The sequence below is a fragment of the Taeniopygia guttata genome, chromosome 36, assembly GCF_048771995.1.
Source record: "Taeniopygia guttata chromosome 36, bTaeGut7.mat, whole genome shotgun sequence".
Taxonomy (NCBI): domain Eukaryota; kingdom Metazoa; phylum Chordata; class Aves; order Passeriformes; family Estrildidae; genus Taeniopygia; species Taeniopygia guttata.
Window position 1 is genome coordinate 80,081 of NC_133061.1, and position 24,803 is coordinate 104,883.

The following is a 24,803-nucleotide window of genomic DNA, read 5'->3' on the forward strand; positions in this document are numbered from 1 at the left end:
CACATGGGGGCGGCCATTTTAGATTGCACCACATGGGGGCAGCCATCTTGGATTACAGCACTTAGGGGTGGCCATCTTGGATTGCGGCACAAGAGGCGGCCATTTTGGGTGGAGCACAGAGGCGGCCATATTGGATAATCGCACATGGGGGTGACCATCTTAGAAGAATTCTGACACCTGCGGGCAGCCATATTGGGTTGGTGTATAGGGGCGGCCATCTTGGATTTTGGCATGTGGAGACGGCCATCTTGAATTTCCGGACACGGGGGCTGCCATATTGGATTAGGGCAAATGGGGGAGGCCATGTTGGATTGTGGCACACAGGGGCAGCCATCTTGGATTAAAGGGCATAAAACCCACCATCTTAGGTGGGGCATGGAGGGGCGGCCATATTGGATTGGGACACATGGGGGCAGCCATGTTGGATTGGAACATGTGTGGGCGGCCATATTGGATTGGAACGCACGTTGGCGGCCATATTGGATTGGAACGCACGGGGGCGGCCATATTGGACTGAGTCACACGGGGGCGGCCATCTTGGATTGGAACACATGTGGGTGGCCATATTGGATTGGAACGCACGGGGGCGGCCATCTTGGATCGGAACGCACGGGGGCGGCCATCTTGGACTGGAACACATGCGGGCGGCCATCTTGGCCTGCCGTACCCACGCCGCCATCTTGGGCGTGTCCCGCCCCTCCCCCACCGGAGCCACGCCTACAAACATCCGTCCTTTAATTATCATCTCGAGGTATCAAAATTAACCGAGGGGGGCGGGGCCAGAGGGGGGGCGGGGCCGTGTGGGGGTGGGGGAGGGGCACGAGGGGGATAAAATGGGGGGAGGGGTAACAACTACGGGGGGCGGGAAGGGGGAGGGGCCACGAGCGCACGAGCGGGGCGGGGGCGGGGCGGGGGGCGGGGCCGGGGGGGGCGGGGCCGGCGGGGGGCGGGGCTCAGGGCTCGTCCTCGCCGTTGGCGCTGTCCCGGTCGTCCTCCCCCTCCTCCGCCTCCTTCTCGTCCCCTTTCAGCGACTCCAGCTGCGAAATGGGGGGGAGGGGCGTCAGTGGGGGGGGGGGAGGGGCTGGAAACCCCTCCCCCACCTCGCACAGCCCGGACACGCCCATGTTGGTACTGGTTTGTACTGGGAGGGCACTGGGAGGGCACTGGTTTGTACTGGGAGGGCACTGGGGGCACTGGTTTGCACTGGGAGGGTACTGGGAGGGCACTGGTTTGTACTGGGAGGGCACTGGGAGGGCACTGGGGGCACTGGTCTGTACTGGGAGGACACTAAGGGGTCACCAGTCTGTACTGGTTTGTACTGGGAGGGCACTGGGGGCTCTGGTTTGTACTGGGAGGGCACTAAGGGGTCACTGGTCTGTACTGGTTTGTACTGGGAGGGCACTGGGACGGCACTAAGGGGTCACTGGTCTATACTGGTTTGTACTGGGAGGGTACTGGGAGGGTACTGGGGGCACTGGTTTGTACTGGGAGGGCACTGGGGGGCACTAAGGGGTCACTGGTTTGTACTGGGAGGGCACTGGGGGGCACTAAGGGGTCACTGGTTTGTACTGGGAGGGCACTGGGGGGCACTAAGGGGTCACTGGTTTGTACTGGGAGGGCACTGGGAGGTCACCAGGGGTCACTGGGGAGGTCACTGGGGGTCGGTTACTGGTCCGAACTGGTCCGAACTGGTCCAAACTGGTTTGTACTGGGAGACCTGAACTGGCCTGTACTGGGGGTCACTGAGAGGTCACTGAAGGGTCACTGGTCTATACTGGTCTGTACTGGGATATCCAAACTGGTCTGTACTGGGGGTCACTGGGGGGTCACTGGGAGGTCACTGAGGGGTCAGTTACTCGTCCGAACTGGTCCGAACTGGTGTGTACTGGGAAATCTGAACTGGTTTGTACTGGGGGACCTGAACTGGCCTGTACTGGGGGTCACTGAGAGGTCACTGAGGGGTCACTGGTCTGTACTGGGAGATCCGAACTGGTCTGTACTGGGGGTCACTGGGGGTCACTGGGGGGGTCACAGGGGGTCAGTTACTGGTCCGAACTGGTCCAAACTGGTCCAAACTGGGAGATCTGAATTGGTCTGTACTGGGATATCCGAACTGGTCTGTACTGGGGGTCACTGGGGGTCACTGGGAGGTCACTGGGGGTCAGTCACTGGTCCGAACTGGTCCAAACTGGTCTGTACTGGTCCGAACTGGGCCCCACCTGCTCGTCGCCCCGCTCCTCGGCCTCGTCGTCGTCCAGCAGGTCGCCCTCCTCGGCCGAGTCCTCGTGGCCGCCCTCGGCCTTGGCCCCGCCGGCCTCGTCCTTCTTGGAGCCGCCGCCGCCGCCCTGCTCCTCCTCCGCCTTGTCGCTCTTGGCCTCTGCGCGGGGAGAAAGGCGGATTTTGGGGGAAAAAACATGAATTTTGGGAAAAAAATGGGGGTTTGGGGGGAAAAACGGGGGTTTGGGGTGAAAAACGGGGATTTTGGGAAAAAAATCGGGGATTTGGGGAGGAAAATTAGGAGTTTGGGAAAAAAAAGGGGGTTTGGGGGAAAAATGGGGGTTTTGGGTGAAAAATGGGGATTTGGGGTGAAAAATGGGGGTTTTGGGAAAAAAACAGGGGGTTTGGGGGGAAAAAAATGCGGGTTTTGGGTGAAAATTGGGGATTTTGGGAAGAAATCAGGGATTTGGGATGAGAAAAGGGGATTTTTAGGAAAAAACAGGGGTTTGGGGGGAAAAATGGGGGATTGGGGGAAAAACAGGGATTTGGGGGAAAAGACTGGGGTTTTGGGAAAAAATGGGGGTTTGGGGGGAAAAAATGGGTGTTTGGGGTGAAAAATGGGGAGTCTGGGAAAAAACTGGGGGGTTTGTGGGGAAAAAATGGGGGTTTGGGAAAAAAATCGGGAGTTTGGGGGGGAAAAATGGGGGTTTGGGGAAAAAATTGAGGGTTTGGAGGGAAAAATGAGGATTTGGGGTGAAAAATGGAGATTTTGGGAAAAACTCGGGGTTTTGGGGTGGAAAACAGAGATTTTGGGAAAAATTGGAGGTTTGGGGCGAGAAACAGGGATCTGGGGGCAAAATGGGGATTTGGGGGCAAAGTGGGGATTTTGGGAAAAAATTGGGGATTTGGGGAAAAAATTGATGATTTGGGGGAAAAAATAGGGGTATTTGGGGCAAAAAACGGGGTTTTGGGAAAATGCCACATTTTGGGTTGAAAAGTGCCAGGTTTGGATCAGGCGGGGATTCGGGAAAAGGAGGTGTTTTGGGCGAAAAGCGCCGTTTTTGGGGAAGGCGCGTTTTGGGGTGAAAAGCGCCGTTTTTGGGCAGAAAAGCGCTGTTTTGGGGGAAGGCGCGTTTTGGGGTGAAAAGCGCGGTTTTGGGGAAGGCTTGTTTTGGGTGGAAAAGCGCCGTTTTTGGGGAAAAGCGGGATTTGGGAAATGACACGTTTTGGGTTGAAAAGCGCCGATTTCGGGTGCGTTGCTCACTCTGCTCGCGCTCCAGGCGCTCGAGGCTCTCCAGCAGCGCGTCCACCTTGGCCTTGATCTGCCCCAGCTCCTTCTTGATGCTCTGCAGGTCGTCCCCTTTCACTGAAAATTCACCCCAAAATCGCGTCAGTGCCGGGGGGGCACGGCGGCCATCTTGGATATGGGGGGTGGGGCGGCCATGTTGGATATGGGGGCGGCCATGTTGAATTGGGATATGGAAGCGGCCATGTTGGATATGAGGGCGGCCATGTTGGATATAGGGGAGGCCATGTTTGGTATGGGGAATGGGGGCTGCCATATTGGATTGGGATATGGGGGCGGCCATGTTGGGTGTGGGAGTGGCCATGTTGAGTATGGGGAATGGGGGTGGCCATGTTGGATATGGGGGTGGCAATATTGGATTTGGGAGCGGCCATGTTGGGTGTGGGGAATGGGGGCTGCCATATTGGATTGGGATATGGGGGCCACCATGTTGGATTGGGATATGGGGGTGGCCATGTTGGCTATGGGGGTGGCCATATTAGATTGAAATATGGGAGTGACCATGTTGGATATGGGGGCGGACATGTTGAATATGGGAGCGGCCACGTTGGCTATGGGGGTGGCCATATTGGATTAGGATATGGGGGCGGCCATGTTGGATATTGGGGTGGCCATATTGGATATAGGGGTGGCCATGTTGGCTACGGGAGCGGCCATGTTGGGTATGGGGAATGGGGACTGCCATATTGGATTAGGATATAGGGGTCGCCATGTCAGGTATGGGGGTAGCCATGTTGGATATTGGGGCGGCCATACTGGATTGGGATATGGGAGTGGCCATATTGAATATGGCAGCAGCCATGTTGGATTGGGACATGGGGGTGGCCATGTTGGATATGAGGGCAGCCATGTTGGATTGGGATATGGAGGTGGCCATTATCAATATGGCAGCGGACATGTTGGGTATGGGAGTGGCCATGTTGGATATGGGGGTGGCCATGTTGGAAATGAGAGCGGCCATGTTGGGTATGGAGAATGGGGGCTGCCATATTGGATTGGGATATGGGGATGGCCATGTTGGATTGAGATATAGGGGTGGCCATATTGAATATGGCAACAGCCATGTTGGATTGGGACATGAGGGTGGCCATGTTGTTTATGGGGCGGCCATATTGGATTGGGATATGGGGCGGCCATATTGAATATGGCACCAACCTGTTGGACTGGGACATGGGGGTGGCCATGTTGGATTTGGGGACGGCCATGTTGGATAGGGACATTGGGGCAGCCATATTGGATATGGGGAATGATAACAGCCATATTGGTTTGGCTGCCGCCATATTGGCTCAGACGCCGCCATATTGGCTCGGGCACCGCCATATTGGCTCGAGTGCCGCCATATTGGCTCAGTTGCCGCCATATTGGCTCAGACACCGCCATACTGGCTCGGACGCCGCCATATTGGATCAGACACCACCATAGTGGCTCGAGTGCTGCCATATTGGCTCGATGCCGCCATATTGGCTCGAACACTGCCATATTGGCTCGGACACCACCATATTGGCTCGGGTGCCGCCATATTGGCTCGGACGCCGCCATATTGGCTCAGGTGCCGCCATATTGGATCGGACGCCGCCATATTGTCTCGGTTGCCGCCATATTGGCTCAGTTGCCGCCATATTGGCTCGGACACCGCCATATTGCCCCGCCCCGCCCTCCCCACCATATTTCCCCGTCTCCCCGTACGTTTTCCGGACTTGGAGGAGGATCCGCGCTGCCCGGACTTGCTGTTGAAGCTCTTCCCGCGCCGGGACGTGTTCCCGGAGACGCGCTGGCGCTTGGAGGGCACCACGGCGCGGGCGATGGGGGGCGGGGGCGGCACGCGGGCGGGGTAGCTGTACATCCTGCGGGGGAGGGGCAGCGCTGAGTTTGGGGCGCCCCCGGGCGGGGCTGGGGGGGAGGGGCGGGGGGAGGGGCGGGGGGGGTCCCTAACCCGCTCTGAACTGGTTTATACTGGTACCGGTCATAGTAATCCCGCTGGAAGTCGTAGTCCAGGTCGAACGACGACCTGGGGGCGGGGCAGGGAGTGAGATCGGGAAAAAACACCAGAACCCACCCAAAAAAAGACCTGGGAAACATCAAAACCACAAAATCCACCCAAAAAAACATGGAAGCACCAAAAAAATCCCCTGGGAAACTCAAAACCACCCAAAACACCACAAAAAACCTTGGGAAACCACAAAAACCCCAAAAAAACCCCAAAAAAACCCCAAAAAAATCCCTGGGACAGCACAAAACCACCCAAAACCCCACAAAAATCCCTGAGAAATAACAAAAACCCCAAAAAACCCCGGAGCCCCCCAAAAAAATCACTGGAAAACCTCAAAACCGCCCAAAACACCACAAAAAAACCTGGGACACCACAAAAACCCCAAAAACTCCCCAAAAAAAGACCTGGGAAACATCCAAACCACCCAAAACCCCCAAAAAAACCTTGGGAAACAACAAAAACCACAAAATCCCTGAAAAAAAACATGGCAAGCCCAAAAACCCTGGGGCACCCCAAAAACCACAAAATCCACCCAAAAAACCCCAGGAGCCCCCAAAAAAATCCCTGGAAAACCTCAAAAATACCCAAAACCCCACAAAAAACCTTGGGAAACAACAAAAACGCCAAAAATCCCCAAAAAACCCTGGAGCCCCCCAAAAAAATCCCTGGAAAACCTCAAAACCACCCAAAACCCCACAAAAATCACTGGGACACACCAAAAACCAGAAAATCCACCCAAAATACTCATGGCAGGCCCCTAAAAAAATCCCTGGGAAACCTCAAAACCACCCAAAACCCCCCAAAAATTCACAGGAGCCACAAAAACATCCCTGAGAAACCACAAAAATCCCCCCAAAAATCCACAGGAGCCACAAAAAATCCCTGAGACACCAAAAAAACACCCAAAACCCCCCCAAAAAACCCTTGGAGCCCCAAAAACTCCTCAGGGAGACCCCAAAACCCCCCAAATAACGCCCGGGATGTCCCAAAAACCTCCCAAACCACCCCAAAATCTCCAAAAAAAAAGTCTCTGGGATCCCCAAAAACCCCCCAAAAATCTCCCAGGAGCCCCCCAAAAAAACAACCTCCTGGAACACCACAAAAATCCCCGAAAAACCCTAAAACCCCCCAAAAAAACCAAGGGAGGCCCAAAACAAAAACCCCACTGGGTCACCCCAAAAACCCCCCACCCAAAATCTCTTAAAAGCCCCAAAAAATCTCTGGGAAACCACAAAAAAATCCCAAACAACCCCAAAATCCCCCCAAAAAACCCGCAGGATCCCCAAAAAAAGCAACCAGGACACTCTAAAAACTGCAAAAACTGCCCAGAACCCCCCAAAAATCCCCTGGGACACCCCAAACCCCCCCAGGACACCCCAAAAACCCCTTGGACACCCCAAAAAATCCCCCAAAATTTCCAAAATCCCCCCCAGGACACCCCAAATCCCCCAGGACACCTCAAATGTTCCCGGGACACCCCAAAAACCACCCCGGGATCCCCAAAAAATCCCCAAAATTCCCCTCAGGGACACCCCAATTCCCCCTGGGACACCCCAAAACCCCCTGGGACACCCCAAAAAATCCCCCAAAATTTCCAAAATCCCCCTCAGGACACCCCAAACCCCCCTTGGGATCCCCAAACTCCCCTGGGATCCCCAAAAAATCCCCCGAAATTTCCAAAAAACCCCCTAGGACACCCCAAACCCCCCTGGGACACCCCAAATTCCTACTGGGACACCCCAAAACCACCCCAGGATCCCCAAAAAATCCCCCTGGGACACCCCAAACCCCTCCAGGACACCCCAAACTCCCATTGGGACACCCCAAACCCCCCCTGGGATCCCAAAAAAATCCCCAAAATTTCCAAAATCCTCCCAAGGACACCCCAAAACCCCCCCCCGGGACACCCCAAACCCCCCCGGGACACCCCAAAACCCCCCAGGATCTCCAAAAAATCCCCCAAAATTTCCAAAATCCCCCTCAGGGACACCCCAAACCCCCCTGGGACACCCCAAACCCCCCTGGGACACCCCAAAAAATCCCCCAAAATTTCCAAAATTCCCCCCAGGACACCCCAAACCCCCCTGGGATACCCCAAAAACCCCCCAGGACACCCCAAACCCCCCCCTGGGACACCCCAAAAAATCCCCCAAAATTTCCAAAACCCCCCAGGACACCCCAAACTCCCCCTGGGATCCCCCAAACTCCCAGTGGGACACCCCAAAGTCACCCCGGGACACCCCAAAAAATCCCCCAAAATTTCCAAAATCCCACTCAGGACACCCCAAACCCCCCTGGGACACCCCAAACCCCCCTGGGACACCCCAAAAAATCCCCCAAAATTTCCAAAATCCCACTCAGGACACCCCAAATCCCCCTGGGACACCCCAAAAACCCCCCGGGACACCCCAAAACCCCCTGGGATCCCCAAAAATTCCCCAAAATTTCCAAAATCCCGCTCAGGACACCCCAAACCCCCCTGGGACACCCCAAAACTCCAACTGGGATCCCCAAAACCCCCTGGGACACCCCAAAAAATCCCCCAAAATTTCCAAAATCCCCCCCAGGACACCCCAAATCCCCCTGGACACCCCAAAAAATCCCCCAAAATTTCCAAAATTCCCCCAGGGACACCCCAAAACCCCCTGGGACACCCCAAAAACTCCCAGGGACACCCCAAAAACCCCCCTGGGATCCCCAAAAAATCCCTCAAAATTTCAGAAACCCCCCTGGGACACCCCAAACCCCCCTGGGACACCCCAAACCCCCCCAGGACACCCCAAAATCACCCCGGGACCCCCAGAAATTGCCCCAGAATTTCCAAAATCCCCCTCAGGACACCCCAAACCCCCCCATGGGACACCCCAAAACCCCCCTGGGATCCCCAAAAAATCCCCCAAAATTTCCAAATTTCCCCCAGGACACCCCAAACCCCCCCGGGACACCCCAAATTGCCCCACAGCCCCCCGGGTCCCCACCTGACGAGGGGGGACGGTGACGGGGGGGCGGCTACTGACCCGTACATCTCGGCCGCCGAGCGCTTCACGCCCGCCTTGCCCCGGTTCACCTTCGGCTCGGCCGCCAGGTTGATGTCTGCGGGACACAGCGGCGGGTTTGGGGTGAATTTGGGGGGGTTTGGGGCAAATTGGGGGGGTTTGGGGCAAATTGGGGCAAATTTGGGGGGATTTGGGGCCAGTTTGGAGGGGTTTTGGGTGAATTTGGGGGGGTTTGGGGCAAGTTCGGGGTGGTTTGGGGCAACTTTGGGGGGGTTTGGGGCCAGTTTGGGGGGGTTGGGGAAAATTTGGGGGGTTTGGGGCCAGTTCGGGGGGGTTTGGGGCAGCTTGGGATTGGTTTTAGATGGGTTTGGGGTGGTTTGGGGCCAGTTTGGGGGGTGTGGGGCAAATTTGGGGGGTCTGGGGCAACTTTGGGGGGGATTTGGGGTAACTCGGGGGGGATTTGGTGAAACTTTATGGTCAGTTTTGGGGGGTTTGGGGCACTGCCTCCAAAATCACCCCAAAAAGACCCAAACTGGCCCTAAACCGCCCCAAAATGAGCTCACCTGGAGCTGCCCAAAACTGACCCCAAAACACCTCCCAGAACCTCCGAGTGACCACAAGTGACCATAAGTGACCAGGGCCACCTCGCTGACCGCTCGTGTGACCCTCATTGCCCCACCCAAGCGTGGGGCTCCTCCAGTCCAAGCCCCCCAGACTCCAAAACACCTCCCAGAACCTCACCCAGACCAACAGACTGACCATAACTGACCATCAGTGATGACCAGTGACCACGGCCACTTCGCTGACCACCCGTGTGACCCTCATTGCCCCACCCAAACCTGGGGCTCCTCCAGCTTAAGCCCCCCAGACCCCAAAACACCTCCCAGAACCTCAAAATGACCACAACTGACCATCAGTGATGACCAATGACCACGGCCACCTCGGTAACCACCTCCCCAGCCCTCCCTGCCCCACCCAAACATGGGGCTCCTCCTGCCGTGACCCCCAGACCCCAAAACACCTCCCAGAACCTCCGAGTGACCACGAATGACCACGAGTGACCACCACCCACCTAGGACCTGGCCGGCGATCATGCGGCCGTCCTCCCCGGCCACGGCGGCGCGGGCGTTGCGCTCGTTGACGTACTGCACGAAGGCGAAGCCCTTGTGCACGGAGCAGCCGACGATCTTGCCGTACTTGGCGAAGATGGCCTCCACGTCGCTCTTCTTCACCACCAGCGTGTTCAGGTTCCCGATGAAGACGCGCGAGTTCAGCGACCGCGGGTCCGTCTTGTTGGTCACGTTGCTGGCCATGGCCGCGGGGGGGGGGCGTGGCCTGGGGGAGGGGGCATTTGGACCCAATTTCTCCTTTTTTATCAATTTCCACAAAATTTTTCCCATTTTTCCCAATATTTTTGCCATTTTCCCCATTTTTTCCCAATTTCCCCCATTTTTCCCAATTTCCCCCCATTTTTCAGCCACTTTCTCTGTTTTCTTCCCATTTTCCCAATTTTCTGCCCATTTTTCCCAATTTTCCCCTACTTTTTTCCCATTTTTCTATTTTTCCCAATTTTTTACCCATTTTCCCAATTTTTTCCCAATTTTGCCCAATTTCCCCCATTTTCCCCCACTTTTCCCATTTTCTTCCCATTTTCCCAATTTTCTTCCAATTTTCCCAAATTCCCATTTTTCACAATCTCCCCCATTTTTCCCATTTTTTCCCAATTTACCCCATTTTTCAGCCACTTTCTCCGTATTCTTCCAATTTTCCCAATTTTCTTCCAATTTTTCCCCAATTCCCCCAATTTTTCCCAATTTTCCCAATTCTTTTCCTAATTTCCCCCAATTTTCCCCATTGCTTTCCAATTTCCCCCCATTTTCCCAATTTCCCCCCGTTTTCTCATTGTTCCAAATTTTCTCCCCAACTTTTCCCAATTTTTTCCAATTTCCCCCCACTTTCCCCATTTTCTTCTCATTTTCCCAATTTCCCCCCATTTTTCCCAATTTTCCCCCCATTTTTTCCCATTTTTCCCAATTTTTCCCAATTCTTTTCCCAATTTCCCCCGAATTTTCCCCATTTTTTCAGTGTGGGCGTGGTCAGTCTCGGGATGGCCAAAAATTTCCAAAAACCACTCAAAAACCACCCAAAAAAACCACCCCAGAACCACCCGAAAACTCCCGAAAAACGCCCAAGGACTCCCAAAAAACTCCAAAATCCACCCAAAAACATTAAAAAAAAAAAACCCACATGGAACCACCCAAAAACCTCCAAAAAACACCCAAAAAGTTCCAAAAATCTCCAAAAAGTTCCAAAAACCTCTGAAAAATTCAAAAAACCTGAAATCCACCCAAAACCCGCCCGAAATCCTGTAAAAAACACCCAAAAACATCCAAAACCACCCAAAAAACACCAAAAATGCCCCAAAACGCCCAAAAATGTGCGGGAACCCCCAGAAGGTTCCAGAACCCTCTAAGACCCCGCCCCAATTAGCATCTAATTAGCATAAACAGCACATTATGCAAACATATCAACCCCAATTATCATCTAATTAGCATAAATGGCACCTAAGGGCAACTTATTGCCTCTAATTAGCATCTAATTTGCATGACCAGCACCCAAGGCCAAACCCTGAGGTCCCAAATTAGCATCTAATTAACATAAATGGCACCCTACACCCAACCCATCACCCCCAATTAGTATATAATTAACATAAACAGCACCTAATGGCCAACCCATCACCCCTAATTACCATCTAATTAGCATAAACAGAGCCTAATGGCTACCCTCAGCAGCCCCAATTAGCATCTAATTTGCATAAACAGCACCTAAGGCCCACCCCATTACAATTCTTAATGCATTTTGTTAATGAGCGCTGTTCGTTAGTCCCGTCCCTACTTAATTACAGCAATTATCCAGTCCTAAGTAATTACAGTAATTATCCAGCCAATGTTAATTATGGTAATGACCCAGTCTTTATAATTAAGATAATTACCTAGCCCTCAATAATTACGCTAATAGCCCTCAATAATTACACTAATACCCCTTAATAATTACGGTAATTATCCAGCCCTCGCTAATGACCACTCCCTCAGAATTGCTAATTAATATTACCTATGAATATTAATCACACTAATGAATATTAACCCTCATTAATGAACATTAACTAAACACCCAGCTTGTTAATTAAAGGCATCATTAGCATACAACCAGGAACTCTAATTAGCGCTGCTGCTGTCCTTTGACCTCGGCTAATGAATTAATTATGCTAATGAGCACTCTAACACCAAACAATGCCTAATTAGTGTGAAATCCCTAACAAGAGATTAATTACGCAAATGAACATTGCGTGGATTATGCTAATGAGCACTGTAGCAATCTCTCATTACTTAAAACGCCTAATTAACATCCCTAATTAGTGCGAAATCCCTAACAAGAGATTAATTACCCTAATGAGCATTGCATGGATTATGCTAATGAGCACTATAACACCTGCTCATTACTTTAAATGCCTAATTAACATCCCTAATTAGCACCAGGTCCCTAATGAGGGGTCCCGATTGATCGGTCGGGGATTTAATTAGCGCTAATTTGCATATTCTTACCGTGGGGGGAGGGGCGTCCGTGGGTCGGCGGCGGCAAAGGGGGCGGGGCCAAGGGGAGGGGGCGGGGCCAAAGAGGGCGTGGCCAAGGGGAGGGGGCGGGGCTTGAGCGCTAAAGGGGGCGGGGCTTGGGCCGAAAGAGGCCAAAAAATTAAAAAAAAATTAAAAATTAAAAATTAAAAATAAAAATTTCGGGGAAAGCCTTTAAAAATAAAAAACTTCAAAACAAAAAAAATCGGAAAAAAAAAATTAAAAATTATCAAAACCCCTCAAACCCCTGAAAATACCGGGGGGGGGGGGAGGGGCAAAGGGAGGGGCTGGGCCCCGCCCCCTCCTGCTCCGTTTTGGGGTCAGTTTGGGCCATTTTGGGCCATTTTGGGGCCGTTTCAGCCGTTTTGGGCCGTTTCAGCCGTTTTCAGCCATTTTGGGCCATTTTCCGCCATTTTTGGGCAGTTTTAGGGCCATTTTCAGCCATTTTGGGCCCTTTTTAGCCATTTTTGGCATTTTTCAGCCATTTTGGGCCGTTTTCAGCCATTTTGGGCATTTTTCAGCCATTTGGGGCCGTTTTCAGCCATTTTGGGCATTTTTCAGCCATTTTGGGGCCGTTTTGGGCCACTTTGAGGCAGTTTTGGGGCCTTGGGTGGGGGGGAACACCCAGTTGGGTTGGGGGAGGGGCTTGTGGGCATGGGAGGGGCAAAATTTGCATTTATTTAAATGTATTTAAATTTTTTTTAAGGGAAGGGGGAGGAGTTAAAAGGTTTTGGGTGGGGGGAGGGGAGAGAGAGAGAGAAAGGCAGTGGGGGAGGGGGGGAAAAAAACCCACAAAAACAACAACAATTAAAAAAAAAAAAAAAACCCAAAAAAATAAAAAAATAAAAAATAAAAAAACCCACAAAAAAAAAAAAAAAAAAAAAAAAAAGCAGGAAAACGTTTGGAACTTACGGTCGCCGCGCCGGCTCAAAAAAATCGCGCTGTGGACAAAAAAGAGACAAAAAAATGGCAAATTTGGAGGGGGGGGGAGGGCTCGGGGGCCCCTCCCCCACACCGCGCTCAGGCCCCGCCCCCAGCGGCGCCCCTCCCCCACCGCCACCGGCCCCTCCCCACCCCGCGCTGGTTTTGAGTTAAAATTCCCGTTTTTTGGGTAAAAACCTCCAAAATCGGGCGGGAAAAGGGGGAGGGGAGGGGTGGGGGAGGGGTGGGGGAGGGGTGGGGGAGGGGCCGGTCCGGGATCGCCTCCTGGGCCCTGTGGAAGGAGAGAAATTTCAGCGACCCCTCCCCCCTCCCCCCCAGGCCCCGCCCCCACCGCCGAGGCCACGCCCACAATCCCAAAATTTTTTTGGGGGGGGGGGGTGTGGGTGACCCCTCCCCCCACCCAACCACGACCCCTCCCCCCCCCATCATGGCGGGGTGGGGGAGGGGGAATACGGGGGGGATTTGGGGTGAAAAAGGCGAGTTTTGGGAGTGGGTGGAGAAAATGCCGAAATTTGGGGAGAAACGGGAGAATTGGGGGGTTTGGACCAGATTTTCGGGGATTTGTCCCCAGATTTTGGGGGTTCGTCCCCAAATTTGGGATAAAATTGAGAATTTGGGGGATTTGTCCCTGAATTTGGGGGGTTTGAAACCAAATTTGTGGAGAAATGGAGAATTTGGGGCGTTTGTCCCCAAAACTGGGAAATTTGTCCCTGAATTTGGGGAGAAATGGAGAATTCAGCGAATTTGTCCCCAAATTTGGGGGGGTTGTCCCTGAATTTGGGGGATTTGAAACCAAATTTGGGGAGAAATGGAGAATTTGGGGGGTTTGGACCTGATTTTCGGGGATTTGTCCCCAGATTTTGGGGGTTCGTCCCCAAATTTGGGATGAAATTGGGAATTTGGGGGGTTGTCCCTGAATTTGGGGGGTTTAAACCAAATTTGGGGAGAAATGGAGAATTTGGGGAGTTTGTCCCCAAAACTGGGAGATTTGTCCCCAAATTTGGGAAGAAATTGAGAATTTGGGGGGGTTGTCCCTGAATTTGGAGGGTTTGTCCCCAAAACTGGGAAGTTTGTCCCCGAATTTGGGGAGAAATGGAGAATTCGGAGAGTTTGTCCCCAAATTTGGGGGGGTTGTCCCTGAATTTGGGGGGTTTGAAACCAAATTTGGGGAGAAACGGAGAATTTGGAGGGTTTGTCCCCAAAACTGGGAAATTTGTCCCAAAATTTGGGAAGAAATTGGGAATTTAGAGAGTTTGTCCCTAAATTTGGGGGGGTTGTCCCTGAATTTGGAGGGTTTGAAACCAAATTTGGGGAGAAATTGAGAATTTGGGGGGTTTGTCCCCAAATTTGGGAAATTTGTCCCTGAATTTGGGGAGAAATGGAAAATTCAGGGAATTTGTCCCGAATTTGGGGAGAAATGGAGAATTCGGAGAATTTGTCCCCGAATTTGGGCAGAAATGGAGAATTCGGAGAATTTGTCCCCAAATTTGGGGGGGTTGTGCCTGAATTTGGGAAAAATGGAGAACTTGAGGGGTTTGACCCCAAATTTTGGGGTATTGCCCCTGAATTTGGGCAGAAAAAGAAAATTTGGGGGTTTTTTCCCGGAATTTGGGGGGTTTGTCCCCAAATTTGGGGATTTTGCCTCTGAATTTAGGCAGAAACAGAAAATTTGGGGGTTTCTCCTGAATTTGGGGGGTTTGTCCCCAAATTCGGGGATTTTGCCTCTGAATTTGGGCGGAAACAGAAAATATGGGGGATCTGTACCTGATTTTCGGGGATTTGTCCCCAAATTTGGGGATTTCTCCCTGAATTTGGGGGTTCTCCCTGAATTTGGGGGTTTCTCCGTGAATTTGGGGGTGAGTAACAAATTTGGTGATTTTGCCTCTGAATTTGGGCAGAAACAGAAAATTTGGGGGATTTGTACCTGATTTTGGGGGATTTGTCCCCGAATTTGGGGATTTTGCCCCCGAATTTTGGGTTTTTTGGCAAAAATCTGGTTTAACTCCCTGAATTCCCCTCCGCCCTCCCAAAGCCACACATTTGGGGAAAAAAGGAGAAATTTGGGACTTTGGAGCTTTAATTAAGGCGGGAGGGGGAGGGGGGAGGGAAATTTGGGTGGGAATGGGGAAATTTGGGGGTTGGCCCCGAAATCTGGGGGAAATCCCCTGAAAAATGAAGATTTTGGGGGAGAAAATGGGAGAAATGAGATGGGAGCTGCTGGAGAATACGGGAATTTGGGATTTAGCCCCAAAAACGCACCAAAACACCCCAAAAACCAAAAAAAACCCCAAAATGAACCTAGAATTGATCAAAAACCCCTAAAAACCCCAAAAACCACCTGGAACTGCTCAAAAACCCCTAAAAACCCCAAAAACCACCTGGGACCAACCAAAAAACCCCTAAAAAAACCCCAAAACCACTAAAATAAACCAAAACCCACCAGGAACTGATCAAAAACCCCTTAAAAAAACCCGAAAACCACCTGAGACCAACCAAAAACCTCAAAAACTCACCCAAAACTGCCTGGAACCACTAAAAAACTCCTAAAACCCCCTAAAACTACAAAAATCACCCAAATACCCCCATAAAACACCAAAACCCCCTGAAAACACCAAAAACCACCCGGAACTATCCACAAAGTAACCAAAAACCTCCAAAAATACCCCAAAAACCACCCGGGACCCCTCGGGGGGGAAAAGGAAAAAATTGAAACTGACTCTCAAAATTGGGGGAAAAAGGCCAAAAATCGAACCTGAGTCCCAAAATTGGGGGGAAAAGGCCAAAAACTGAACCTGAGCTCCCGAAAATGGGATAAAAAGGCCAAAAATCGAAACTGAGCTCCCAAAATTGGGGGAAAAAGGCCAAAAATCGAAACTGAGCTCCCAAAATTGGGGGAAAAAGGCCCAAAAATCGAAACTGAGCTCCCAAAATTGGGGGAAAAAGGCCAAAAATCGAACCTGAGCCCTAAAATTGGGGGGAAAAGGCCAAAAACCGATCCTGAGTCCCAATATTGGGATTAAAAAGGCCAAAAATCGAACCTGAGTCCCAAAATTGGGGGGGAAAAGGCCAAAAACAGAACCTGAGTCCCAAAATTGGGGGAAAAAGACCAGAAATCGAACCTGAGTCCCAAAATTGGGGGGAAAAGGCCAAAAACCGAACCTGAGCTCCCAAAATTTGGGGGTTTAATTAAAGCTTTTGGGGGGTTTAATTTATTTAAAGTTTTTGGGGGGTTTAATTAAAAATTTGGGGGGATTAATTAAAGCTTTTCGAAGATTAATTGAAGCTTTTTGGGGGTTTAATTAAAGCTTTTAGGGTTCAATTAAAGACCCAAATTCAGTAAGCGCCCCCAAAGCCAGGCTTGGCCACGCCCACATTTAAATTAGCCCCGCCCCTCGCAGCATTATTAGCCCTTAATTAGCATTAATTAGCCCCTTAACGATTAGCCACGCCCCCTGGGTGGGTTAATTATGCAAACGAAGGCCTCCAAAGGGAGTAAATTAGGCCCAGCCTGGCGCCAAGGGGTTAATTAATTAATTAAGATGTTAATCAGGGCTAAACCACGCCCCCACCCCAGAGGTGTCAGCCCCGTCCCCGCAGGGGTTAATTAATTAATTACCTCAGGGATTCAAACCCCGCCTGCGCAGGGGTTAATTAAACCCGGAGCGAGCTCATTAATTAACTAACCCGGGGAATCAAACCCCGTCCCCCGAACAAAACCACGCCCCTAAAGCCAAACCCCGCCCCCGGCGGGGTAAATCCCGGCCCTGAAGGGGTTAATTACACCCCCCCAGCCCAGTCATTAGTTAATTACGCAGAGCAATTAGTTAATGAGGGCGTGGCCCCGCCCACCGCGGTTTTGGCCACGCCCCTCGCGGCCCTGAGGGGGCGCCCCTCATTCCCCCCCCCTTTTCCCGCCTCGCTCCCTCACGCGCCGCCGCCATTTCCACCCCCCCAAAACCTTTCCCAACACCTCCGGGCGGCTCCTCCGCTTCGCGAACCCTCCCGGAGCCCCTCGGGGACCCTCCCGGAGCCTCCCCCGCTGCCCCCTCACCGCTCCGGGCACCGCCGCGCTGCCGCCGCCGCCGCCGCCGCTTCCTCCGGGGGCTGAGCGCAAAATGGCGCCCGCGCCGCCCTCAGCGCCGCCAGCGCCGCTAAACCCGCCCACGCCGCCCGTTACCGCGCGGTGATTGGCTCAGCCGGCTGTCAATCAAACGCTGAGCCAATGGCAGCGCGCAGAGCGGCGCCGCGCGGGAAGGGGGTGGAGAGGCGGTGAGTGGCTGGAGGGGGGTGGTATCGATCGCTCTGATTGGTTGTGTGGGCTGCCCGTTATAGCGCTCAACCAATCGCAGGCCTGCTCTTGGAGAAGTGCCCGCCCCCCAAACCGCGCGGGGAGGTGTGCGCATGCGTAGACAGCCGCCGGTGGATCTGGGGTGGGGCGGGGCGAAGAGCTCAATGCGGGTTCTGATTGGACGAAGGGAGACGAGGGAGGTTGGTGATTGGACAGCGGCGCTGTCAGTCAAGCAGTGAGGGCGGAACTCATTTCGCGCTGGTTTTGGGGCCTTTTAAAGCGGTTTGGGGTGATTTGAGCTGGTTTGAGGAAATTTAAACTGGTTTGGGGACTTTTGAACTGGTTTGGGCCGAATTAAACTGGTTTGGGGAAATTTAAACTGGTCTTCGGCATATTAAACTGGTTTGGGGTGATTTAAAACGGTTTGGAGAAATTTAAACTGGTTTGGGGTGATTTAAACCGGTTTGGGGTGATTTAAACCGGTCTGGGCCCAGTTTGAACCGGTTTTACCCAATCCCAACACATTTCTCCCCATTTTTCCCAGCTTTTCCAATTTTGTCCCCATTTTTTCCATCTTCCTCACATTTTTACCCCACTTTCCCCCTTTTCCCCCATTTTTCCAATTTTCCCCAATTCTTTTCCCAATTTCCTCCCTCATTTCCCCCAATTTCCCCCCATTTTTCCCAATTTTCCCCAATTTTTCCCAATTCTCCCAATTTTTCCCAATTTCCCCCCATTTTTCCCCCACTTTCCCCATTTTCTTCCCATTTTCTTAATTTTCTTCCCATTTTTCCCCAATTCCACCCATTTCTCCCAATTTCCCCCATTTTCCCCTATTTTCCCCATTTTTTCCCAATTTTGCCCAATTTCCCCCATTTCCCCCCCACTTTTCCCATTTTCTTCCCATTTTCCCAATTCTTTTCCCAATTTCCCCCATTTTTCCCAATTTTCCCTATTTTTCCCGCTCTTTCCCCGTTTTCTACTAATTTTCTCAATTTTCTTCTCATTTTCCCAATTTCCCCTCATTTTTCCCTATATCCCCCATTTTTTCCCAATTTTTCCCAATTTCCCCCACTTTCCCCATTTTCTTCCCATTTTCCCCCAATTCCCCCCATTTTTCCCAATTTCCCCCTATTTTTTCCCATTTTTCCCAATTCCCCCATTTTTCCCAATTCTTTTCCCAATTTCCCCTATTTTTTTCCATTTTTTCCCAATTTCCCCCAATTTCCTCCCGATTTTCCCCATTTCCCCCCATTTTCCCCAATTTCCCCCGTTTTTTCTCAATTTTTCCCAATTTCCCCCGTTTTTCCCCCATTTCCCCCCCGCCGTTTCCCGGCGCGCAGAAATTCCCGTTTTGGTTAGAAAACCTTAAAAAAACGAGATTTTTATTGAATTTTTGGAAAAGAGCCGCGGGGGGAGGGGGGTGGGGGAGGGGAGGCCCCGAACCCGGGGGGGGAAAACCCCAAAACGGGGGAAAATCCCCCCAAAAAGGGGGGGACCCCCATAAATACAGAAACCGGCGGGAAAAACGAAGAAAAAAACGGGGATTTTGGGAAAATCGGGGAAATTCGGGGGAATTTTGGTGTTTTCGGCACCGATTTGGGGCGGGGCGGGGAGAGAGGGGGAGAAACCCCCAAAATCTCAACGAATCGCCCCAAAAACCCCGTGGGAAAAACGCAAAATCCCCGAATTTTCACCCAAAAAAACCCCCAAAAAATTAAAAAAAAAAAAAACCCAAAAACAGGCGGGGAAGTCCCAAAATCTGTGGGAATCGCCCCAAAATTTCAGAGTGGGGGGGAAGAAACACAAAAAAAAAAAAAAGGGGAAAAGGGATGAAAAAAAAACGGAAAAAAAAACGGGTGAAAAAGGAGCGAAACGGGGGCGAAAAAGGCCCGGGAGGTTTTGGGGTGAAAAAGGGCGATTTTGGGGCTGGGGGGGGCGGCCCCGTCACTTCCTCTTCTTTTTGGGGGGGTGGGGGCGGCCCCGGCCGGGGGGGCCTTTGCGCTTCCGGCCCCTCCCCCGCTCCTCCTCCTCCTCGTACTGGCTCTCGCGGTCGGCTTGGGGCGAAAAACGGCGATTTTGGGCAAAACGGGATTTGGGGGATAACAGGGGTTTTGGGGGGAAAAACGGGGAGTTTGGGGAAAAGGGGATTTGGGGGGGAATGGGGGTTTGGGGGGAATAAAGGGGGTTTTGGGCAAAAGGGGAATAAAGGGGAATAAAGGGGGTTTTGGGGGGAAAAACGGGGATTTTTGGCAAAAGGGAATTTGGGGAAAAAAAGGCGATTTTGGGCAAAACGGGCATTTTGGGAATAATGGGGTTTTGGGGGGGAAAACGGGGATTTTGGGCAAAAGGGAATTTGGGGGGAAAATGGGGGTTTTGAGGGAATGGGGAATAAAGGGGAATAAGGGGGGTTTTGGGGCGAAAAACGAGGATTTTGGGCAAAATGGGATTTGGGGGGAAAAATGGGGATTTTGGGCAAAAGGGGGATGAGGGGGAAATGGGGGTTTTGGGCAAATGGGCAAATTCCAGGGATTTTGGGTGTGATTTAAGGGGATTTTGGGGTGATTTAGGGGGTTTTGGGGTGAATTCCGGGGATTTTGGGTGTGATTTAGGGGATTTTGGGGTTTTTTTAGGGTGAATTGAGGGGATTTTGGGGTGAATTGAGGGGATTTTGGGGTGAATTGAGGGGATTTTGGGGTTTTTGGTGTGAATTTGGGGATTTTGAGATTTTGGGGTGAATTCCGGGGGTTTTGGGTGCGATTTAAGGGGTTTTTGAAGGGTGAGTTGAGGGGATTTTGGGGTGAGTTGAGGGGATTTTGGGGTTTTTGGTGTGAATTTGGGGATTTTGGGGGATTTGGGACGAATCTCGGGGGTTTTGGGGTGGATTTGGGGGATTTGGGGTTTTGGGGTGAATTCCGGGGATTTTGGGTGTGATTTAGGGGATTTTGGGGTTTTTTAAGCGTGAATTGATAGGTTTTTGGTGTGAATTGAGGGGATTTTGGGGTTTTTGGTGTGAATTCGGGGATTTGGGGCGGATCTGGGGGGTTTTGGGGTGGATTTGGGGGATTTGGGATTTTGGGGTGAATTCCGGGGGTTTTGGGTGTGATTTAAGGGGATTTGGGTTTTTTTTTGGGGTGAATTGAGGGGATTTTGGTGTGAATTGAGGGGATTTTGGGGTTTTCGGTGTGAATTCGGGGATTTGGGGTGAATCTCGGGGGTTTTGGGGTGGATTTGGGGGATTTGGGATTTTGGGGTGAATTCCGGGGGTTTTGGGGCCGCACCTTTCCGCGCCTCCTCCTCCAGCTCGTCCCAGTCTTTGCCGCTCTCCTCCTCACTGCCCAGAGAGTCCTTGGAGTACTCTGGGGAAATCGGGGCGAAAAACAGGGAAATTGGGAAAATTGGGGAAATCGGGGTGAAAAACGGGGAAATTGGGAAAATTGGGAAAAAAGGGGCGAAAAACAGAGAAATTGGGAAAATTGGGGGGAAAAATGGGGCAAAAAAATGGGGAAATTGGGAAAAATGGGAGAAAAGGGGCCAAAAATGGGGAAATGAGAAAATTGGGAGAAAAAGGAGCAAAAAACGGGAAAATTGGGAAAAACAGGGAAAAAACAGGGTAAAAAACGGGGAAATCGGGAAAAATGGGGAAAAAATGGGAAAACAGGGTAAAAAATGGCGAAATTGGGAAAATTGAGAAAAAAAATGGGGCAAAAAACAGGGAAATCGGGAAAAATGGGGAAAAACGGCAAAAAATTGGAAAATTGGGGAAAAACAGGGCAAAAAAACAGGAAATTGGGAAAAACAGGAAGAAAACAGGGAAAAAAACGGGGAAATTGGGAAAATTGGGGGGGGGAAATGGGAAAATCATGAAAAAAGGGGAGGAAAAGGGGGCAAAAAAACGAGGAAATTGGGAAAATGGGAGAAAAAATGGGAAAAGGGGGGAAAAAGGGGAAAAAATTGGGAAAAATGGTACAAAAAAACCCAAATGGGAAAAACCAGGGAAAAAAAAGGGGAAAATTGGGAAAATGGGGAAAAAATGGGGGAAAAAACAGAGGGGAAATGGGGGGAAAAAGCAGGAAATTGGAAAAATGGGGAAAAAATGGGGGTAAAATGGGAAAATCGGGAAAAACAAGGGAAAAAACAGGACAGTTGGGAAAAATGGGGGTGAAAATAGGGTAAAAAATGGGAAAATGGGGGAAAATGGGGAAAAAAATGGGGAAAAACCAGGGAAATTGGGGGAAAGAATGGGAGGAAAATTGGAAAAACCCAAACCCCCCAATTTTACCCCAAATTTCCCCATTTTTCCCCCATTTTTCGCCCTCCAGGTGTGCCCAGGTGTGTCCAGGTGAACTCAACCCCCCCCAAAATTTCCATTTTTCACCCAAAATCCCCATTTTTCACACAAAAATCCCAATTTTTAACCAAAAATCCCAATTTTTAACCAAAAATCCCAATTTTTAACCAAAAATCCCCATTTTTAACTGTAATTTCCCCGTTTTTGATGGGAATTTCCCCGTTTTTTCCCCGCCAGGTGCGCCCAGGTGTGCCCAGGTGTGCCCAGGTGAACCCAAATCCCCAAAACCCCCATTTTTACCCCCAAATCCCAATTTTTGACCAAAAATCCCCATTTTTAACCAAAAATCGCCATTTTTGACCCAAATTTCCCCGTTTTTTCCCCGCCAGGTGTGCCCAGGTGTGCCCAGGTGTGTCCAGGTGAGGCCAAACCCCCCAAAATCCCCATTTTAACCCCCAAATCCCCATTTTTAACCATAATTTTGCCATTTTTGACCGTAATTTCGCCGTTTTTGACCCAAATCTCCCCGTTTTTTCCCCTGCCAGGTGTGCCCAGGTGTGCCCAGGTGTGCCCAGGTGCGCCCACCTGACTCCTCGGCCTCGGAGGAGTAATCCTCGTCGCTGTCCTCCTCCTCCTCCTCGTCCTCCTCCGAGGGGTTGAAGGTCTCGTCCTCCAGCTCCGACTCCGACTCGCCCGGCTCCGCCTCCGAGCCCTGCCAGGTGCGACAGGTGGGACAGGTGATATATGGACAGGTGAGACAGGTGAGATAAATGAGATACAGGTGAGACAGGTGATATATGGACAGGTGAGACAGGTGAGATAAATGAGATACAGGTGAGACAGGTGAGATACAGACAGGTGGGACAGGTGAGATACAGGTGAGGGACAGGTGAGGCACGGGTGAGAGACAGGTGAGATACAGACAGGTGAGACTCAGGTGGGACAGGTGGGACACGTGAGACAGGTGAGACTCAGGTGAGACAACGACAGGTGAGATACGGACAGGTGAGGGACAGGTGAGATAAGTGAGACTCAGGTAAGACAGGTGAGACACAGACAGGTGAGACACGGACAGGTGAGACTCAGGTGGGACAGGTGAGATATGGACAGGTGAGATAAATGAGATACAGGTGGGACAGGTGAGATACAGACAGGTGGGACAGGTGGGACACTGACAGGTGAGACACAGGTAAGACAGGTGAGATACAGGTGAGACACAGACAGGTGACACAGGTGAAATATGGACAGGTGAGACATGGACAGGTGAGACAGGTGAGACACAGGTGGGACAGGTGAGATACAGGTGAGATACAGGTGAGACAGGTGAGATAAATGAAATACAGGTGAGACAGGTGAGACTCAGGTGACACACGTGAGACAGGTGGGACAGGTGGGACAGGTGAGACTCAGGTGAGACACCGACAGGTGAGACAGGTGAGACCAGGAACGGTGACACAGGTGATATATGGACAGGTGAGATATGGACAGGTGGGACAGGTGAGATACAGGTGAGATATGGACAGGTGAGATACAGGTGAGGGACAGGTGAGATATGGACAGGTGGGACAGGTGAGACAGGTGAGAAACAGGTGAGATAAATGACACACAGGTGAGACAGGTGAGATACAGGTGAGACAGGTGAGACACAGGTGAGAGGTGAGATATGGACAGGTGAGAGACAGGTGAGAGAAAGGGGAGGCTTTGGGTGTCCCCAGGTACCCCTCCAGGTGTGCCCAGGTACCCCCAGGTGCCCCCAGGTACCCCCAGGTGTGCCCCCAGGTGCGCAGGTACCTCCCCCTCGGGCTCCAGGAAGCTCCACCCGCCCTGCTCGAAGAACCCCTCGGGGTCGTCCACGATGGTCTTCATGATCTTCGTCCAGTTGAGGGACTGCACCCCCTCGGTGTACTTCAGGTCACAGGAGCTGCAGGTGAGACAGGTGAGACACACCTGAGACAGGTAATGTACACCTGGGACAGGTAACGTACACCTGGGACAGGTAATGTACACCTGAGATACACCTGGGACAGGTAACACAGGTAAAACAGGGACTGAACCCCCTCCGTGTACTTCAGGTCACAGGAGCTGCAGGTGGGACAGGTGAGCACACCTGAGATACACCTGAGACAGGTAACATACACCTGGGACAGGTAACACAGGTAAAACAGGGACTGCACCCCCTCCGTGTACTTCAGGTCACAGGAGCTGCAGGTGAGACAGGTGAGACAGGTGAGCACACCTGAGACAGGTAACATACACCTGAGATACACCTGGGACAGGTAACACAGGTAAAACAGGGACTGCACCCCCTCGGTGTACTTCAGGTCACAGGAGCTGCAGGTGGGACAGGTGAGACAGGTGAGCACACCTGAGACAGGTGAGACACACCTGGGATACCCCTGGGACAGGTAATGTACACCTGGGACAGGTAACACAGGTAAAACAGGGACTGCACCCCCTCCGTGTACTTCAGGTCACAGGAGCTGCAGGTGAGACAGGTGAGACACACCTGAGACAGGTAACGTACACCTGGGATACACCTGGGACAGGTAACACAGGTGGGACAGGGACTGAACCCCCTCGGTGTACTTCAGGTCACAGGAGCTGCAGGTGCGACAGGTGAGACACACCTGAGACAGGTGAGACACACCTGGGATAGGTAACGTACACCTGAGATACACCTGGGACAGGTAACACAGGTAAAACAGGGACTGAACCCCCTCGGTGTACTTCAGGTCACAGGAGCTGCAGGTGCGACAGGTGAGACACACCTGAGACAGGTGAGACACACCTGAGACAGGTAATGTACACCTGGGACAGGTAACACAGGTAAAACAGGGACTGCACCCCCTCCGTGTACTTCAGGTCACAGGAGCTGCAGGTGGGACAGGTGAGCACACCTGAGACAGGTGAGACACACCTGGGATACACCTGAGATACACCTGAGACAGGTAATGTACACCTGGGACAGGTAATGTACACCTGGGACAGGTAACATACACCTGGGATACACCTGAGACAGGTAACATACACCTGGGACAGGTAACGTACACCTGAGATACACCTGAGATACACCTCAGATACACCTGGGACAGGTAACACAGGTAACACAGGGACTGAACCCCCTCCGTGTACTTCAGGTCACAG

At 51.8% G+C, this 24,803-nt stretch overlaps 2 protein-coding genes across 9 annotated transcripts in view; both read right to left on the reverse strand.

The window, feature by feature from the left end:
- Positions 1-718: 718 nt before the first annotated feature.
- On the reverse strand, positions 719-17,244 carry HNRNPC (heterogeneous nuclear ribonucleoprotein C). 7 transcript variants are annotated; one of them, XM_041712866.2, is made up of 9 exons: positions 17,132-17,244; positions 13,051-13,079; positions 9,582-9,844; positions 8,531-8,606; positions 5,484-5,531; positions 5,210-5,367; positions 3,482-3,583; positions 2,220-2,377; positions 719-1,037 (listed from the first exon to the last, which is right to left on the reverse strand). In XM_041712866.2, the coding sequence occupies exons 3-9, from the start codon at positions 9,820-9,822 to the stop codon at positions 954-956; spliced, it is 867 nt and encodes a 288-aa protein (XP_041568800.1). In that variant the 5' UTR covers positions 9,823-9,844; positions 13,051-13,079; positions 17,132-17,244; the 3' UTR covers positions 719-953. The 7 variants fall into 7 exon arrangements, with proteins under 7 accessions (XP_041568800.1, XP_041568799.1, XP_041568798.1 ...); XM_041712865.2 differs by having other exon boundaries at positions 5,457-5,531; XM_041712864.2 differs by having other exon boundaries at positions 8,492-8,606.
- Positions 17,245-18,736: 1,492 nt separating this feature from the next.
- The window catches only part of SUPT16H (SPT16 homolog, facilitates chromatin remodeling subunit), a 60,578-nt gene continuing 54,511 nt past the window's right edge, over positions 18,737-24,803 (reverse strand). For both annotated transcript variants that reach the window (XM_072921347.1, XM_072921349.1), the window contains 4 exons: positions 23,451-23,580; positions 22,245-22,371; positions 20,650-20,727; positions 18,737-19,425 (listed from right to left, as the gene is read on the reverse strand). In XM_072921347.1, coding sequence (XP_072777448.1) covers positions 19,316-19,425; positions 20,650-20,727; positions 22,245-22,371; positions 23,451-23,580 — 445 coding nt within the window. In that variant the 3' untranslated portion in view covers positions 18,737-19,315. The remainder of the gene's footprint in view (positions 19,426-20,649; positions 20,728-22,244; positions 22,372-23,450; positions 23,581-24,803) is intronic.

Excerpts from the sequence above, each read along its gene's own strand:
- HNRNPC (XM_041712862.2), bottom strand. The coding sequence starts at position 9,822 with ATGGCCAGCAACGTGACCAACAAGACGGACCCGCGGTCGCTGAACTCG. Across the intron at positions 5,532-8,491 it reads TCACCGTCCCCCCTCGTCAG|GTCGTCGTTCGACCTGGACT; the intron begins GTGGGGACCCGG and ends CCCCGCCCCCAG. Across the intron at positions 1,038-2,219 it reads AGGAGCGGGGCGACGAGCAG|CTGGAGTCGCTGAAAGGGGA; the intron begins GTGGGGCCCAGT and ends CCCATTTCGCAG.